General features: G+C 44.4%; 1 protein-coding gene and 1 long non-coding RNA gene across 2 annotated transcripts in view; one reads left to right on the top strand and one right to left on the bottom strand.

Moving 5' to 3' along the window:
• HEG1 (heart development protein with EGF like domains 1) overlaps nt 1–11,649 on the top strand; it is an 89,368-nt gene extending 77,719 nt beyond the window's left edge. The window contains exons 17-18 of the mRNA XM_050781579.1: nt 3,506–3,680; nt 6,570–11,649. Coding sequence (XP_050637536.1) covers nt 3,506–3,680; nt 6,570–6,719 — 325 coding nt within the window. The 3' untranslated portion in view covers nt 6,720–11,649. The remainder of the gene's footprint in view (nt 1–3,505; nt 3,681–6,569) is intronic.
• LOC126949190 (uncharacterized) overlaps nt 1–17,582 on the bottom strand; it is an 80,797-nt gene that overhangs the window by 1,675 nt on the left and 61,540 nt on the right. Inside the window, exon 2 of the long non-coding RNA XR_007723610.1 lies at nt 494–586. This is a non-coding gene — a long non-coding RNA (uncharacterized LOC126949190). The remainder of the gene's footprint in view (nt 1–493; nt 587–17,582) is intronic.

A 17,582-nucleotide genomic window follows, 5' to 3' on the forward strand; every position in this document is an offset into this window, starting at 1 on the left:
GAATAGACATTTCTTCAAAGAAGATATGCAGATGGCCAGTAAGCACGCTGTCTTAGTCCATTTTGTGTTGCTGTAAAGGAATGCCTGAGGCTGCATATATTAGTCCATTTTCATACGGCTGATAAAGACATACCCAAGACTGGGCAGTTTGCAAAAGAAAGAGGTTTAATGGACGGACTTACAGTTCCTCATGGCTGGGGAAGCCTCACAATCATGGTGGAAGGTAAGGAGGAGCAAGATACATCTTACATAAATGGCAGCAGGCAAAGAGAGAGAACTTGTGCAGGGGATCTCCCCCTTATAGAACCATCAGATCTCATGAGACTCGTTTACTATCATGAGAACAGCATGGGAAAGACCCTCCCCCGTGATTCAGCCACCTCCCACCAGGTCCCTCCCGCAACACGTGGGAATTCAAGCTGAGATTTGGGTGGGGACACAGCCAAACCATATCACTGGGTAATTTCTCAAGAAAAAGGTTAATTTGGCTCACAATTCTGATGGTTGGAAAGTTTGAGACTGGGCATCTGCATCTGGTGAGGGCCTCAGGCTGCTTCCACTCCTGAAGGAAGATGAAGGGAGCCACCTGATGAGAAGGGAAGCAAGAGGTGGGGGACTGGGGGAGAGGTATCAGGCTCTTTTGAACAACCAGCTGTCCCAGGAAAGGCATTAGTCCTTTCATGAGAGATCTGCCCTCATGGCCCAAACACCTCCCTGTAGGCCCCATCCCCCAGCACCTCTAGACTGGGGATTAAATTTCAGCATGAGACTGGGTGGGGACAAACCATATCCTGATCATAGCACACACAAAAGGATGGTCAACATCATTAGTCACCCAGGAAATGCAAATCGAAACCACCGTGAGACACCACTTCACACCCACTAAGATGGCTATTAAAAACAAACAAAACCCCAGAAAATAGCAGCTGGGCACAGTGGCTCAGCCTGTAATCTCAGCACTTTGGGAGGTTGAGGCGGGTGGATCACTTCAGGTCAGGAGTCCGAGACCAGCCTGGCCAACATGGTGAAACCCCTGTCTGTACCAAAAATATAAAAAATTAGCCGGGCGTAGTGGCGGGCACCCGTAATTCCAGCTACTCGGGAGGCTGAGGCAGGAGAATTGCTTGAACCCGGGAGGCAGAAGTTGCCATGAGCTGAGATCATGCCACTGCACTCCAGCCTGGGCTACAGAGCCAGACTCCATCTCAAAAAAAAAAAAAAAAGAAAAGAAAAATCCCAAAATAACAAGCACTGGTGAGGATGTGGAAAAATTAGAACCCCTGTACACTGCTGGTGGCAATGTAAAATGGTGCAGCTGCTTTGAAAAAGTCTGAAAGTTAAAGACAGAGTTACCATTTGACCCAGCACTTCCACTCTTAGGTATATCAAGAGAAGTGAAAAGGTGTACTCACACAAAAACTTTACATGAATGTTCACAGCAACATTATTTACAATAGCCAAAATGTGAAAACTCTACCAATGTTTGTCAGTAGATAAACAAAATATGATGTATTTCTACAATGGAATATGATTCCAGCATAAAATGAATGAAGTACTGATACATACTGTAACAGGGGTGAACCTTGAAAATATGCTAAGTGAAACAAGCCAGTCCCAAAAGACCACCTATTGTGTGATTCTATTTGTATGACTCATCTGAAATAGGCAAATCTAATAGAGTTGGAAAGTGGATTAATCGTTGTCTAGGGCCAGGGTCGTGGGAAAAAGGGGAGAATTGGAAGATGGTGGCTAGGGGATATGGAGTTTCTTCTTGGGGTGATGAAACTGTTCTAAAATTGTGATGATGGTTGCACAAGTCTGAATATGCTAGAAACCATTAAATGAGTGAATTGTATGACATGTGAACGGTTTCTCTGTAAAGCTATATACAGAGAGAAAGAGAAGCAGACAAAGAAAGATGAAATATTTTTGCAGTAGAGAGGTTGTAGCAGCAATGTGGGATGCTTTGGGCTTCCTGGAAGCCATTGAGATTGGGTTGCTATTGGAAAAGGAAGGGAGAGGAGGAAATTGATTCCCCTTCTCCATGATGATCTATTCAGATAGGGGAAAATTATTACCTCTGACTTAGATGATAATAATGGCAGGAACTATCTAGATGTAACAGATGAGGGGAACCTCCCAAAATAGCTAGTTATCTTTTCTACCGCTGACATAAAGGACATTTTCAGATATCCTCTGTCTCCAAAAAGGCAGCAGAGAGCAATGTGCTCTAACTACCAACTAGGAATGCAGGCCTTGTGGTATAGCCTTTGCCTGTCATTTTCCAAATTGCTAGCAAATCATCAAGGATAAACCATATGAGTGATAAACTTCAGGGGATGAGACTAGTAATTACCTAGAGGTTACCTAGAGGGACATAACCTGAGCACTCAAGGGACAGAAGCCTCATATCTGCTATGTGTTCTGTACTATATGGTGTACCCATTTGGGGAAGGAGCCTGTACCTGCTGGCTCCTGAGAAGAGAAGATAGTTGCGCATGAGTATATCTCTGTCTGAGCCCAGGTACCCCACCCACCAGGAAGCAACGCAGTGCCAGGTCTGTTCCCAACTTCCACAAAGAGCCAGCACCTAAGCCACACGCTGGGCATTCGGTTTTATGACCCCGAGTCACTTTATGCCTTCCCTGGAAAACTTATTTGTAGATTAATGAGGTAGAAAGAAAAGACTTCGGATTATCCTATCCGTGACAAATATAATTTAAAACTTCTGGTCCTGGGCCGGTTAGACAGGTGAAGAACACAGATTCCAACAATTTGCCATCAGTGAAATCTCACAAGTAGCGTTTCTCTAACCTGCTGAAATGAGAATTGTACAGGTATATAAATAGGTGGACTTTTTCATAAACAAACCGTTCTGTTTTTATGACTTGTGAAATATTTGCTTCTTGTAGTAGAAAGAGCACTGCCCAGAGAGTTGGAGGCTTGAATTCTAGTTCCAAGCCTTCTAGTAGTAAAAGGTGACCAAAAGGACAAGTCAGGTCTCTTTACTGAGCTGGAGCTGCCGTATCCTTCCCCAGAGCTCCTGCTTCAGTCAATCTGGGGGACACCCAGACTCTTCATGTAAATTCTGATGTTTGGGCAGCTCGGGATCCACTGGACTAGAATGTGTCTAAGGGCCCCTCTGGCTCCAGCATTCTGTGAATTTATGACCCTTGTTTTCCTGGCCACCCCCAAGACACAGTAATCTCTGTCCTGTAGAAGAGTCTAGATCTGCTCTGTTGCCACTGTTTTTGTCCCCCTACCCCTGATAATCTGGTCCTTTGGGATTGGAAGACTTTTTGCATCTTTTTTTGCACCTAACTGCATATTTACTTGTTGTAGGCAAATACCAAATAAAACAATACTAATAATACTCAGCGGGCAGCTACACAGAAATATAATGGTAGCTTTCAGTTGAATTTACATTATAAAATCATAGTTGGTGCTTTCACAGATATCACTTCCTTACAGAATTGAGCTTTACAAATATTTTTGTATCCCACAGAAAGAATAAAAACGACATAAGCAAACTCATCTTCAAAAGTGGAGATTTCCAAATGTCCCCATATGCTGAATACCCCAAAAATCCTCGCTCACAGGAATGGGGCCGAGAAGCTATTGAAATGCATGAGAATGGAAGTACCAAAAACCTCCTCCAGATGACGGATGTGTACTACTCGGTGTGTATTCCTGTGTCAGGATGACCCCAGGGCCCCTGGTTCCTCTGAGAAGTAAAATAATTCTGTTTTGTTGTAGTAAAAGCATTACAGTTAGTTAAGGGTTAAAGAGTAGTGGCATGTACCTCTGATTTGCTATTCAGTTTACCTGCAGTCTATTTGCATGGTACTTATCAGTGTTGCTATGAAGGATATTTCCATAAAGCACATTATATTTATGTGGTTGTAACAGTAACCTTCTTGTTACTAAACTTGCTTTTAAGTTATAGGAATGGAAACTGAAAGGTAGAGCAAGAATTTGGTGATATTTAGGCTTTGGCCCTTTCATTTTTATCTCCTGTCTGCCATGCTTACCTTGTGTGGTTAAGTATTTAAAACTAGGGGATTGGTGGCTGGGTACAGTGGCTCACACTTGTAATCCCTGCACTTTGGGAGGCCAAGGTGGGAGGATCTTGTGAGTCCAGGAGTTTGAGACCAGTCTAGGCAACATGGTGAAACCATGTCTCTACAGAAACCACACTCATCTCTACAAAAAGCCTGGCATGGTGGTGCTTGCCTGTGGTTCCAGCTACTTGAGAAGCTAAGATGGGAGGATTGCTTGAGTCGGGGAGGTGGAGGTTGCAGTGAGCTGAGATTGCACCACTGCACTCCAGCCTGGGCAACAGAGTGCGATCCTATCTCAAAATAATAATAATAATAATAATAAAATAAACAACCAAAAAAACCAACTAGGGGATGGGGAAAAGGTATAAAGAGAACAACAATTCAATGTCATCCTCAACAAGCACTTCTCAGGTTTAGAATATTGTATACTCAGTAGGCCTTTAATAATTTGCTATGTCCAGCCTGGACTGCATCATTTGGAAAGGTAGGAGACAACCTTGAACTCTTGCTGCTTCTCTTCCACGTTGAATTTAACCTGTGTCATATTCCTGTAAACTGTTCAGCTCATTTCATATCACTGTATCAACCATAAAGCAAACATTAACAGGCTTATCTGAGCTGAAAAGTAAATGGTTATCAGGTGACTTCTCGTGCCGTGTGCGGCTGTTTGAGGAATAGCAATAAATGTGAAACCTTGCCCCAAGGGGACTTAATAGTGTTAGACAATCTTGTTACAGAAACCGTAATCCCTCTGGGTTGCTGTGGGAATTAACCATGAGGATTCAGACTTTGGATGGGAGGGACAAGTTTGTTCATGCTAAGGAGCTGTTTATTTCAATTTTTGAAAATTTTGAACCTAAAGGAAGAACAAAAAGTTATAAATAAGGATAAAAACATAAAGAGATACAAACTTAGCTCTAGCGAAAATATTCCCATTAATATTTCTGCATAGGGCTTTGTTTCTCTGTTCATCAGGAAAGTCCTTTTCCTTTACTAACTGAAGCCATAACTGAGCAGGTATTTTACCCCAGTGTGTCCCCACACTGACATCCTTTGCTCAGGACCCCTCAGCCCCAGCACGTTACAATAACCAGCAACAAACAGGCCTGTGGCATCATAGGAACCAACTTCACTGCATGTTTCCATGGTATTAAAGAGTTGCCTTAAATAAATATAGTCAAGAATGTAAATGAACCCCATTTTTATTCCAAAAATAGCAGGCTGGCCAGGCACGGTGGCTCATGCCTGTAATCCCTGTAATCACTTTGGGAGGCCAAGGTGTGGGGATTGCTTGAACCCAGGAGTTCAAGACCAGCCTGGGCAACATGGTGAGCCCCTGTCTCTACAGATTTTTTTTTTTTTTTTAATTAGCCAGGCATGGTGGTGGACCCCTGTAGTCCCAGCTACTCAGGAGGCTAAGGCAGGAGGATCACTTAAACCCAGGAGGTCAAGGCTACAGTGAACAGTGTTTGTGCCATCGCACTCCAGGCTGGGCAACAGAGCAAGACCCTGTCTCAAAGAGAAAAAAAAAAGGCCGGGCACAGTGGCTCATGCCTGTAATCCCAGCACTTTGGGAGGCCGAGGCGGGCGGATCACGAGGTCAAGAGATCGAGACCATCCTGGCTAACACGGTGAAACCCCGTCTCTACTAAAAATGCAAAAATTAGCTGGGCTTGGTAGTGTGTGCCTGTAGCCCAGCTACTCGGGAGGCTGAGGCAGGAGAATCACTCGAACCCAGGAGGCAGAAGTTGCAGTGAGCCAAGATCGCGCCTCTGCACTCCAGCCTGGCGACAGAGTGAGAATCCATCTAAAAAAAAAGAAAGAGAAAGAAAAAGAAAAGAAAAGAAAGAAAGAGAGGGAAAGGTAAAAAAAGAAAGAAAGAAAAAGAAAAGAAAGGGGAAGAGAAGAGAAGAGAAAAAAGAAAAGAGCTGGCTGAGCAGTCTGTAGAGGCAGAGCCTAAGCTTAGGGCATGAAACTGTCACCTGGGTAGACAAGCTGTTCCACACAGTGGGCTCAGGTGTCGTCCAGGTGATTCCCACACTGGGCTCTCCTGCGACTCATTTATGATACACAGTAGCTAGTATTTTATTTCTGCCAAGAAATAATTTACCTTTGGTGCTACTATGAAGGCCTCCTCAAAGTAGCCCCTCTTATTCCCAGAGAGCCTTTTTTTGAGATCAAACTGGTCACTTGAGGATTGCTGTTGGCCTCCTGGTTTGGGGTCCTAACTCCACCTGCAACTAGGTGGTCGTAGGACTTTACAAAGGTCATTTCCTCCAGTTGCATTAGTCGCCTTCTGCATGGTGGCAGGGACAGGAAAGATTTAAAGCGGGTTGTGCTCCAGAGAGAAAGACACTTTAAAAAAATTAGAAATAATCAGTAGAACCACATCATACAGAATAAACCCAGATCTTTTCCTACATTGGTCTAGAATCATTGGAATTTAACACTGTAATTTAAACCCAAGAAAGATAAATTGACTTTTCTTCTTTTCTCTTTGGCCACCAGCCCACAAGTGTAAGGAATCCAGAACTTGAACGAAACGGACTCTACCCGGCCTACACTGGACTGCCAGGATCACGGCATTCTTGCATTTTCCCCGGACAGTATAACCCGTCTTTCATCAGTGATGAAAGCAGAAGAAGAGACTACTTTTAAGGCCGGGAGAGAGAGGGACTCGTTGCTCTGAGCCAGTCGCCTGGGACCTCTGACTCAGAGGACCGCACCAGGAGGCTGCGCTCAGGATTTGTCGGAGCCACGCTGAGTGGCAAGCAGGAAGAGGGACAGGCATGCGGGGCGTGACCACAGTGGAGGGGACAGGTGGATGTGGAACCACAGGCTGCTCATTCGGCACCTTTGTTGTTACTGTGAACGTGAATGTGGGCCAGTATCAAGAGAGTCTCTCTGAGTGACTGCACCATGGCACTGGCACCAGGGCGACTATTAGCCAGGGCAGACCACTAGACATCAGTGCAGGGACCTGGTTTTCCCTTCATTTGCACTTTAGTAAATTGGATGGGAGGTTTCCTTTTGGATCTGTTTCAAGACTGTTCCAGAAAGAAGGCTTCCTTTCCTGAGACACTTCCATAGGCAGCAATTTGGTGATTCATTTGCAGCAAAATACTGGCTTGTTAACTATTTTCCTGCCCAGCGCCTGTGTGCTAAACAACAGATGAGGATGAGCGTACCACTAAAGTCTGAAGACGTCGCCGCTGAACGGACAGTGTTTTCATATGTTTCTAGGTTGTCTTATGCTACAGTTTCCAAGCCAACCCCCACAATGAGGAAATGTGTGAGGCACAGCACACAATTGCAATGTGTTTTTTTAAGTCAAGGTGACACATTTATTTAAGATTTTTTTTTAATCTCTTTGCAGTTAAATCTCACTTTTTCAAACAAGCCTGGATCAAGGCAAAACAAATTACATTTGGTTTCAGCTGGAGGCTCTGCAGGCCGATTGCAGGCAGGGGGGCATTTTTCATCCATGAGGGTCCAGCCTGGGGCCTAGGACTCTGACCACCATCGTGGAGGCCAGAGGCAGCTGCGTAAGGAGGAGAAATGTCAAACTGAATGCAGGTTTCACCACTCTGGGAAAGTAGCTTGATGAGCCCCTGCAGCTGGATGTGTTTAGAGGGACGGGCTGAATAGGCAGGTTAGATTTCCTGCATCGACAGTGCTTTGGGAAGCTGTGTGGATTCCTGAGGAAGAACAGGGAGCCGAGATGGAGCCACATGTGAGTTTGCTCACCTGCTACTGCAGCACTTTGTACCCAGAATCTCGTCCACAAACCCCATGTAAACTTTCAACCACTCAAAGCTGTTTATTTGGCTGAAGAAATAACTATTTTTTTCCTCACCCAGTCATTTGTACCTCTTTATATGGCTGTGTCGCACCCTCCAGAAATGTGGTTCTGCTTCCAGTCAGTGTGGGAGAACTGAAGACTTCCGGTTGGTCGAGGAAGTGAGGGTTGACCTTCGGGAAGGAAGTTCCACTCTTCTTATTTATTATGCCTGTGACGTGGGTCCTGCCAGGGAGACATCCAGTACTCGGTGTCTTTAATTGCCACCTGTGGAACTGTCTGTTGGCCTGCTTTGGGGCATCGTGGTTGTGGATGAAGTGAAGGGATACAGAGGTAAAAGAATTGTCTCCACCCTGAGGCGGGGAGCACCGCAGCACACACATTTCTGGAAATGGTGCAGCCACTGGGACAGTTCTGCCCCGGGCATGGTTGTTTCTTCAAAGTCCTCTAAATATAATCCCTATTCTTACATAATCCTTGGCCCTGATGGTTTTAAGCGTGAACTCCTGTGTCCCGTGGTCTCCACCACTCACCATCACCCTGCTGTAGCAAGAGCCCTAGTTAGGGGAGGTGCATTTTAGTAGTTAAATTGCACTCATCCATGAGATAAATCAAAGGAGAACTGCTTTTATCAGTGGAGGCTAACCTAAAATTTCAAAGTATCGCCTTTTTGAAATCTTGGGCCTTGCCTCTCTCTCTCTCTCTGTAGAACCAGTGGCCCTTTGTGGCTCACGGCCTCGCACCTAACTGGAGAGCTCCGAGCTCCTGCAGCTCACCTGAGCCCACAGACTTGGCTTCTTGGCTCCTTCCACAGCACGCCTGCTCATCCCCAGGACCCGCAGCTGTGGGAAGAGCCTTGCAGGAAGGCTATTCCCAGGCACACACTCCTGCTGCCTTCAGCTGACATCACAGCTGACAAATCATCTCCTCTATCGGAGCCAGAAACCTTCAGCTCCACAAAATGAAGTGTTCTGTCCCAAAAGCATTCTTGGGAAGAATCCCAACCTCCAGAAAACGGTGTCCTGTGAGTTCCAAGAATGCTGCTTCTTCATGGGTTTCTTCCGTATGGAGTGGATTATTTATTTTGTTGTTGTTTTAACTGAGAAAAAAAGGAGGCACCCACAAGGTTGAGTTCACACCGTCTCCACAGTTTCCAGGAGGCGTGTAGGGGCGGGGAAGGCACCTCCAGAGCATGAGGCTCTAAGGGGACATGAATAAAGCATGGCTGTGAGCCTGTGAGGAAGGGAGGGCCAGCTGCACTCCTGCATGGGGTTCCTAGCTGCAGAAGGGTCCTGCCTAGGCCGAGGGGAAACACCCGGTAGCAGAAGAGGCCTGGATGCACACTTGGCACACCAAGGCTCTCTGCCCAGACACTGCTCCATGTCAGCCCCTGCAGCTGGGGTGTGTGATTCACGTGCACAGATGCCACAATCCTGCAGCAATATCCCACAGCTGGGGGAAGGTGAGAGGACGGGGCAAGTGATGTGTAACTGCTCAAATGATGCTTAAACCTCTGTAGAGCAGAGCTGGGCGCAGGGCATCTGTGTGTCCTATCACACACTGCAGCAGGGAAGGGTGGCTGGCTGGCTCCCTGGCATCAGTGGTTTGGTTTAAGCTCCAGAGGGTCTTATTGCATTGTCTTTTCCTCTGCCCCTTGAGCCAGCCCAAGGCCCTGGAGTCTGTGTCTTTAGGCAGATGAACTGACATGCTCCTACCATGACCAGGCTCTGGGCAAGGCTCCTCACAGCATCCTCGAGAGGTGGGCATGGAAGTGCCCATTTCTCAGATACAGAAACCTTCAGAGAGGATACATAGCTTGCCTTGTAGAAGCAGGACTGAAATCCTTGTCTGCCTGACTCCCCCAGCTGCTCTGCCCACTGTAGCCCCTGCCTCACTGTCCTGGCACACCCATCACCATCCTGTGTACCTTAAATATCAAAGAGGGCAAGGGAGAAAGGGCTTTTAAAATAAGTTTCTTTTAAGGAACCTTAATATTATTTTTAAGGAGTAACCAAACTAATGATATGAAATTCAAAAAAAAAAAATGCTGAATACCCTTTTGAAAATGTGCTTTCAGATTGGCTTTTACATATCTTTCTTAGACACTTGTCATTAAGAAAATAGTGGCTGGCTTGTGCTCAGCAAGAAGCACACCGGCACGTGGCTTTGGTATAGGAAGTGTAAGGCGAGGACCTGGGTTTCTGACAAGCGCAGTCAGACATACACATCCATCTGAGAGCTGCTTGCCGTGTTCCCATGGTAAGGCCATGGCTCCCACCTACTGGAAGCATATTTTTGTGAACTGTTTTCAGAATTGGGAACATATTCAGTGGAATGTCTTAAACGCTGACACATCTTCCTCCTTTGAGGGGAAGTATATTTTCAGAAGCAGCTAAGTCATTTAGAGCCAAAATTGCTGATAGGTGGTTCAGTCAAGCTGGCTGATGGCATCTGAGGTCAAAAACTTCAAGATGTGAGGATTGAGTTCTTAAAGAGGTAACTCTTAAAGTGGGCCCAAGGCAGAAGGCAGCATCTTTGGACTCCTAGGCTGGATGGCTAGCCAAGAATATGCTGTTGAAGGATGACACCTATTCAGATGTGAAAGTTCCCAGAGCGGGCACCTTTGGGTCACCCACCTCGCATGGCTTTTTGATGCCTGTGTGAAACTGTGTTGGCCCCTGGTGAAGTGCCCGGGTGTCCTGTAAGCTGATTTAACTCTGCCTGAAGAAGAGGAGCTGTCCAGTCCAGTTGCCCTTGGCTAAGTTTAGCCTAACACACCCAAAACTAGGGTTTTGACCCATAGTTCTAAAATACACCAATTTTGAGACTACAGCACTTCTTTGGAAAGAGGAAGAACGCAAAGTTCAGTATTTCAATATTTTGTATTTTACTTGAAATTACCCCTAGTATCATCTTTTTTTTTCCTATCTGAAAGCTTTTGTGTGGATGAGAAGGGACATTTCATTTCCTCCCTTAACAAAATGTCATTCTGAGGTTCTCATGTGTGTTTTTGGAAACAGAGATACTGGTTTTGTAGAGTTTGCCTTTGGGTATGTTTTCTTTTTTCTTTTTCTTAAATCTCCAAGGAAGAGAACTGGCTAAAATAGTAGGAACATGAAAGTATTAAATGCCAATTAATTGTTGTAGTAAAGTATCCTCAGTAGCGTTACACTCCATCATATCTGGACCCTGTGAAACCAAAGGGGACCATTTAGGTCTAAAAAGAGACAGGTCTGAGACTGGGTCTGTCACCTGGGCATTTTCAAAGAGGACATTTTGAAGAATTTGCATATTCTGATTTTTAAATTGCACTTAACCATACTTCATTACAGATTTTTTGGGTAGGGAGGATGGGATAGGCCAGGGATGGGATGGAATCAGTTCTGCCTGGGAAACTAATCCGACTCATTTACCTTTCTTTATTAACCTTGGCCTGTCCTAAAAACAGAATGACTATTTTATCATGAGTTGCTCTGAGTTTTGTTAATGTTTGTGTTGGTGGATTGATGGTTAAATGAAGCATGTAGCTGGAATATGAACTTTTGGAGTTTTCATGTTGTCCTGGATTTCTCTTTGTAAACCTTTAAACCTTAGCCCCTGATTGATTGTGTTAAACCTATTATGAGAATGTTATTTAAAGTTGTATTATAATTGCAACCTCCACTAATTATTCAGTACTGTAGCAGCAAAGTATTATTTGTAAGAATTTGGTTATTTTTATACTTATATCCACTATAAGTCTGGCGTTCTAGTCAGCAAAATGATGCAATAAAATTAATATCATTTTCATTGTGTGTTTTCCTCTTACAAACAAGAAAACCAGACTAGAATGCAACAGTTACTTTACAGGAGGGCATCACTTAAACAATGGAACAGTTGTACAGTGAACTTCCACATGGCAAATGTGGAGGCTGAGTCATTTCTATATTCTCAGTGCCCAGCACGGGGGAAGTACACTTTTGGTGATGGATGGATAGATGGATGGATGGATGGAGGGAGGGAGGGATGGACAAACAGACCTAAATGGCAGAAAGCCAAACTTAGATATCACATCTGCTTTTATTTATGTGAATTGGAGAGCATAAGTGACCAATTCAGAAACTTACAATTTCCTCCTCAATGTCTCCCACTACGCCTTCCATGCCAACTCTTCATGGGTTGGAGGAGAGAGGGGAAAGTAAGCCTTTGTGTGCTCTGGTGGGGAGAATCTGCAGAACTTTAAGATAGTGGGCCATGGACCTTACACTCATGGTGGCCGAGGGATGTGGCTGCCTGTCTAGATACACATTCACGAATGAATTGCTTCCTTGGATACCTTGCAGGTCGGGGATGATGAGCCTCTCATATGCTTTATGGCAAAAACCTTGGCACTGGGGGAGGCCAATAATGGCAGTTTGGGGCATGAAGGTGACCTTTTGGCAGGTTGGATCAGGGCTACGGCTTTCCAAATGAATGGAGGTGGCCAGTAGCGCTCTCCTCTCCTGAGCCAGCCCCACCCACTCAGCTCTCCAAGCCCCACAGCTCACAATCCCAGCTGAGGTCTGAGCAGGAACCCAGGACTGACCCCTTTCTTGCTCCCGCTCAGCTTAGGCAGACTTATAAACATCACATCATTTTCAGACTTTCTCTCCTCTCATACTAGTTTTTTTTTGTATTTTATTTTTTTAATTGTATATATTTAAGGTATACAGCATGGTGTTTTAATATACACAGTGAAATGGCTATTATAGTCAAGCAAATTATTATATCCTCGTGTGTGTGTGTATGTGTGTGTGTGTGTATGTGTGTTAAGAGCACCCGAAATCTATTCTCTCAGCAAATTTTCAGTATACAACACAGTATTACTAACTGTGGTACTCAGACCATACATTAGATCTCGAGGCTGATTCATCTTACATAACTGCACGTATGTACCCTTTGATCTATTTCTTCCCATTTCTGTACTCTCCCACCGTTCCACTCTCTGTTTCTATGAGTTCATCTTGTTTCTAGATTCCACGTGGAAGTGAGATCATTCAGTGTTTGTCTTTCTGAGCCTGGCTGACTTCACTTGATAATGTCCTCCAGGTTCCTTGTTGCCCACATTGTTGCAAATGGCAGGATCTCTGTTTTTAATACTGAATAATATTCCACATGTGGTAATATACGCCACAGTTTCTTTATCCATTCATCGGTTGATAGGTACTTATGTTGTTTCCATATTTTGGCTATTGTGAATAATGCTGCACCCTGGTAATTGTTGTGAACCTAAAATGGAAGGAACTTCTGCTGTGCACGATAAGCTGGCCTGAGTGCTTATCCTGCTTGTGCCACTGACCTGGCAACACAGAACCTCCACCTCAGGCTTTGATTGCCAGCAAATAAAGAGCCAAAAAGTGGTTTTAGACTGTTGGGCTAAACCTCAGCAATGCGCAATGAGCCATTTTCCGGTTGCTTGGGAAGTCAAAGGTAAGGGGCACAATGCGTAGATCACACAGGTCAGAGTCCTCTCCCATACTGGATATTGAACGGCTGTGGCAGCTTTCAGTTCCTAGGGCTGGATTGTGGTAGCCACTTGGCACAGTGAGCAGGAATTTCAGGTCAGAAAGATAAAAAGATGCCAGGCATAAAGGTATTTATGTTGATGTGTATTGACCCCATGCATACTTGCAGCACCATCAACTGGTACAAGACACTCTCCAGCCATTTTGTGGCTGTTTTCCCAGATGATGACATCAGGCCTAAGAGGCTGCCCAGTTCTTTGACCCTCAGTGTCCTGATCAGTAAAGTGGGGATAATAATCTTTGCCTCACAGAGTTACCATGAGGGTTAAAGGGGAGAATTCATAGGAAAACACGATGAGTGTCTCCTATGATTTCAATACAAATCAACATAAATATCGTTACTCCTGGGATCTTTTTATCTTTCTGACCTGTAGTTCCTGCTCATTGTGCCAAGTGGCTACCACAATCCAGCCCTAGGAATTGAAAACTATGAAGAAATAGCACATTGGTTCTCTTCAATAGGGCCCTCCTGTTACCAAAAGAAGAAAAGATGACACTTTGGGAAGCCGAAGTGGGAGAATCGCTTGAAGCCCAGAGTTCAAGACACCAGCCTGGACAACAAAGCAAGACCCTGTCTCTACAATTTTTTTTTTTTTTAATTGACCAGCCATGGTGGCTCATGCCTGTAGTCTCAGTACTCAGGAGTCTGAGGCTGGAGGATCACTTGAGCCCAGGAGTTCAAGGCTGCAGTGAGTTAGGATCAAGCCACTGTACTCCAGCTTGGGTGACAGAGTAAGACACCACCACCGCCAACAAAACAATAACAACAACAAAGTAGAGGAAAGACAGTTGCAGAATTGAATGTCTTCTCCATACTGATATGCTAGTAACTGCCCCTAAAGACCTTGGACTTGTAGTCAAAGTGTTCTCATCATCTCCCCTTTACTCCTTCTCCAACCTGTTTCCTATGTCATGAAGGGATTAATGAGCTCAAAATCATAAATCCTGTGGGGATAGGAACCAATCTTATCCTTATTAAATACTATCTGCTCAGTGCCTGGCACTCAGTTGGCATTCACTAAAATAAAGAACGAGTGAGTGGGCAGACTGATCAGCCAACAAAACAAATAAATCATGACAATTGAAGATTCTGGAGTTCTAGCTCCTCTAGTAGCTGCAGGCCGATGACTGGCTGATGGTGGAAAAATATATAGCTATGACATATCACTGAACAGGAGCACTTAGCAAAGATCTCTTGTAGCAAAGCCCAGGCAAACATTTGTGGAGGAAAGACTTTTAAAACACACTAGAAAGTCCTTTCCCTGGGGAATTGTGGAAGTGTGCAACAGAATCTCACTCAGCAATTTAAAGGAACAAAGTACTACAACAGGCAACGACATAGATGAATCTCAAAGTATTGTGCTAAGTGAAAAAAGCTGGACACAAAAAGTCTCAAAGCAATGTGCTAAGTGAAAAAAGCTGGACACAAAAAGTCTCAAAGCAGTGTGCTAAGTGAAAAAAGCTGGACACAAAAAGTCTCAAAGCAGTGTGCTAAGTGAAAAAAGCTGGACACAAAAAGGACACAAAAGGCTTTTCCATTTACATTGCATTTTGGAAAAGATAAAACTATAGGAACTGATTGCCTGGAGGTAGAGAAGGAGATTTCTGCTATTTACCAAATATGTCCAGCTTTCTTCCTTCCAGGCACATGGTAGGATGCACTTTTCTACCCCTTTGAAATGTGGCCACATGAATCGCTTTGACCAAAGAAATGTAGATGGGAGTGAAATGTGTCACTTCTGGGAAGATGCTTTTTATTTATTTTTATTTTATTTTATTTTTTTGAGACGGCATCTCTGTCGCCCAGGCTGGAGTGCAATGGCATGATCTTGGCTTACTGCAACCTCTGCCTTCTAGATTCAAGCAATTCTCCTGCCTCAGCTTCCTGAGTAGCTGGGATTACAGGCATGTGCCACCAAGCCCAGCTAATTTTTTTGTTTTTTTTTTAGTAGAGACGAGGTTTCACCATATTGGCCAGGCTGGTCTCGAACTCCTGACCTTGTGATCCACCTGCCTCGGCCTCCCAAAGTGCTGGGATTACAGGCGTGATCCACCGCGCCCGACCCCGAGAAGATGCTTTAAGAGCCTGTGTGTGATGTTCACTTCTCTAGCTTCAGCAATCATGGAACTATGTGCTGGGATGGAGCCGTTGGTGGCCTAGGACACTGACTGCCTCAGACGAACATAGTGGCTTGCTGACCAGAGTTGGACTGGTATGAGAAATGTTGTTATGTTAAGGTACTGAGACTTAGGCATCACTTGACTTGTTACTGCAGCATTACTTAGCTGGAGTGCTGATGAGTACAGCTCTCCAAAAGTAACCCTAGTTACTATAGTTCATGCAGATTGTTTGATTCCTAGTTCAATGCCATGGGACATTTATGTTATCTTTTTTTTTTTTTTTTTTTTGGGACAGATGATTTTTTTTTTGAGACAGGGTCTTATTATATTGCCCAGGATGAAGTGCAGTAGTGCAATCATAGCTAGCTGTAGCCTCAAACTCCTGGGCTCAAGCAGTTCTCCCATCCCACCACAGCCTCCTGAGTAGCTTAGACTACAGGCATGCACCACCATACCCACCTAATTAAGAAAATATATATAGATATAAGATCTTGCCATATTGCCCAGGCTGGTCTTGAATTCTTGGCCTCAAGCGATCCTCCTGCCTTGGCCTCCCAAAGTGTTGAGATTATAGGCATGAGCCACCATGCCCAGCTACATTTATGATTATCATTAACATTCTTCAAGTTGTTTTAATTTGTTTTTAAAAATTTAAATCAGAAGCACTTATTGTATGTCTAATATTTGTCAAAGCTGCTGTGTGAAGCTTTGTGATGTGAGTGGGCTGTTGAACCACAAGGACCGAGATTTGAAACTCCCCTCTACTGCAGTGAGACCTTGATTAATTTCTTAACCACTCGGCATTCGTTTCCTCCTGTATAATATAGAAGCAATGAAAACTAGAGAATTTAGATGTATGCTGAGGGATTGAATGATAGGATGTCTCTAAATTGTGTCTAAATGATGGGTGCATCTAAGGCTCTAGGCCTGAAAGGAAGCAGGTGTGAGGAACTGTGTATTAGGCTCTGTGGCAGGCACACTTGAAGTAGCTGTCTTGTTATATAACAGAAAAAATTAAAATATTAATTCCTCTGCCCTTCCCTCCTGCTTACTTCACAGTTGCACAAGTAAGGCATTATCACTGTGATACTATTATCATCAATAAGATAAGAGCAGCTGGGCATGGTGGCTCACACCTATAATCCCAGCAGTTTGGGAGGCCCAGGTGGGAGGATTGCTTGAGCCCAGGAGTTCGAGACCAGCCTGGCCAACATGGCAAAACCTTGTCTCTACAAAAAATACAAAAGTTAGTCAGGCATGGTGGTGTGCGCCTGTAGTTCCAGCTACTCAGGAGGCTGAGGTGGGAGAATCGCTTGAGCCCAGGAGGCGGACGGTGCAGTGAGCCAAGATCATGCCACTGCGCTCTAGCCTGGGCAACAGAGTCAGTACCTGTCTTAAGAAAAAAAAAAAAAGACAAAAGCTGTATTGGACAATACGTCATAATTTGATAATCCATGTAGAACTCAATCTATATTTAGCCTGGTGATAATTAAGTTAACAGGAGCAAGGTCCAAGTTTCCTGACTGTCCGTACCCACCTCTCCCCATGTGGAGTCCCTTGTCCCTCATTTCCTTTCTGGTTGCTTCATATCTTGCACTGAGGCTAATTCCTTTGTAAAGATCAAGGGACAGATTTTAGCCATTTTAGCCTGCAAAATAGGAGCAGCTTTCCCTTTACTCAAAGTATCAGAATGTGAGACCTGGACAACGTTTTAGAGAGGTCATGTGGGCCAAGGCTTTAAAAATCCTGCTCATAGAGAGAGAGACAGATGCTGATTCAGGAAGACGTTATCACTGGGCAGAGGTCAAATGCATAAAATAAGTAGGGAGATTTTCTAAAAGCAATATTTACTCAATTTAAATGCTACCTCATTGATATGAGATAATATCCTTTCTACTTTTTTGGTAATAAAAATGTTCCTTATAATGGTGATAGAAGATGGTAGTTTTCTGTACCTACACTTAGTCAGCAGCTCCATGTCAGTCCCCTCCACAATCAGTTTTTTTTTTTTTTTTTTTTTGACATGTCACTAATTTTTCTAAGCCTTTAAATCTATGA

Source organism: Macaca thibetana, chromosome 2 (genome assembly GCF_024542745.1).
Source record: "Macaca thibetana thibetana isolate TM-01 chromosome 2, ASM2454274v1, whole genome shotgun sequence".
NCBI lineage: Eukaryota > Metazoa > Chordata > Mammalia > Primates > Cercopithecidae > Macaca > Macaca thibetana.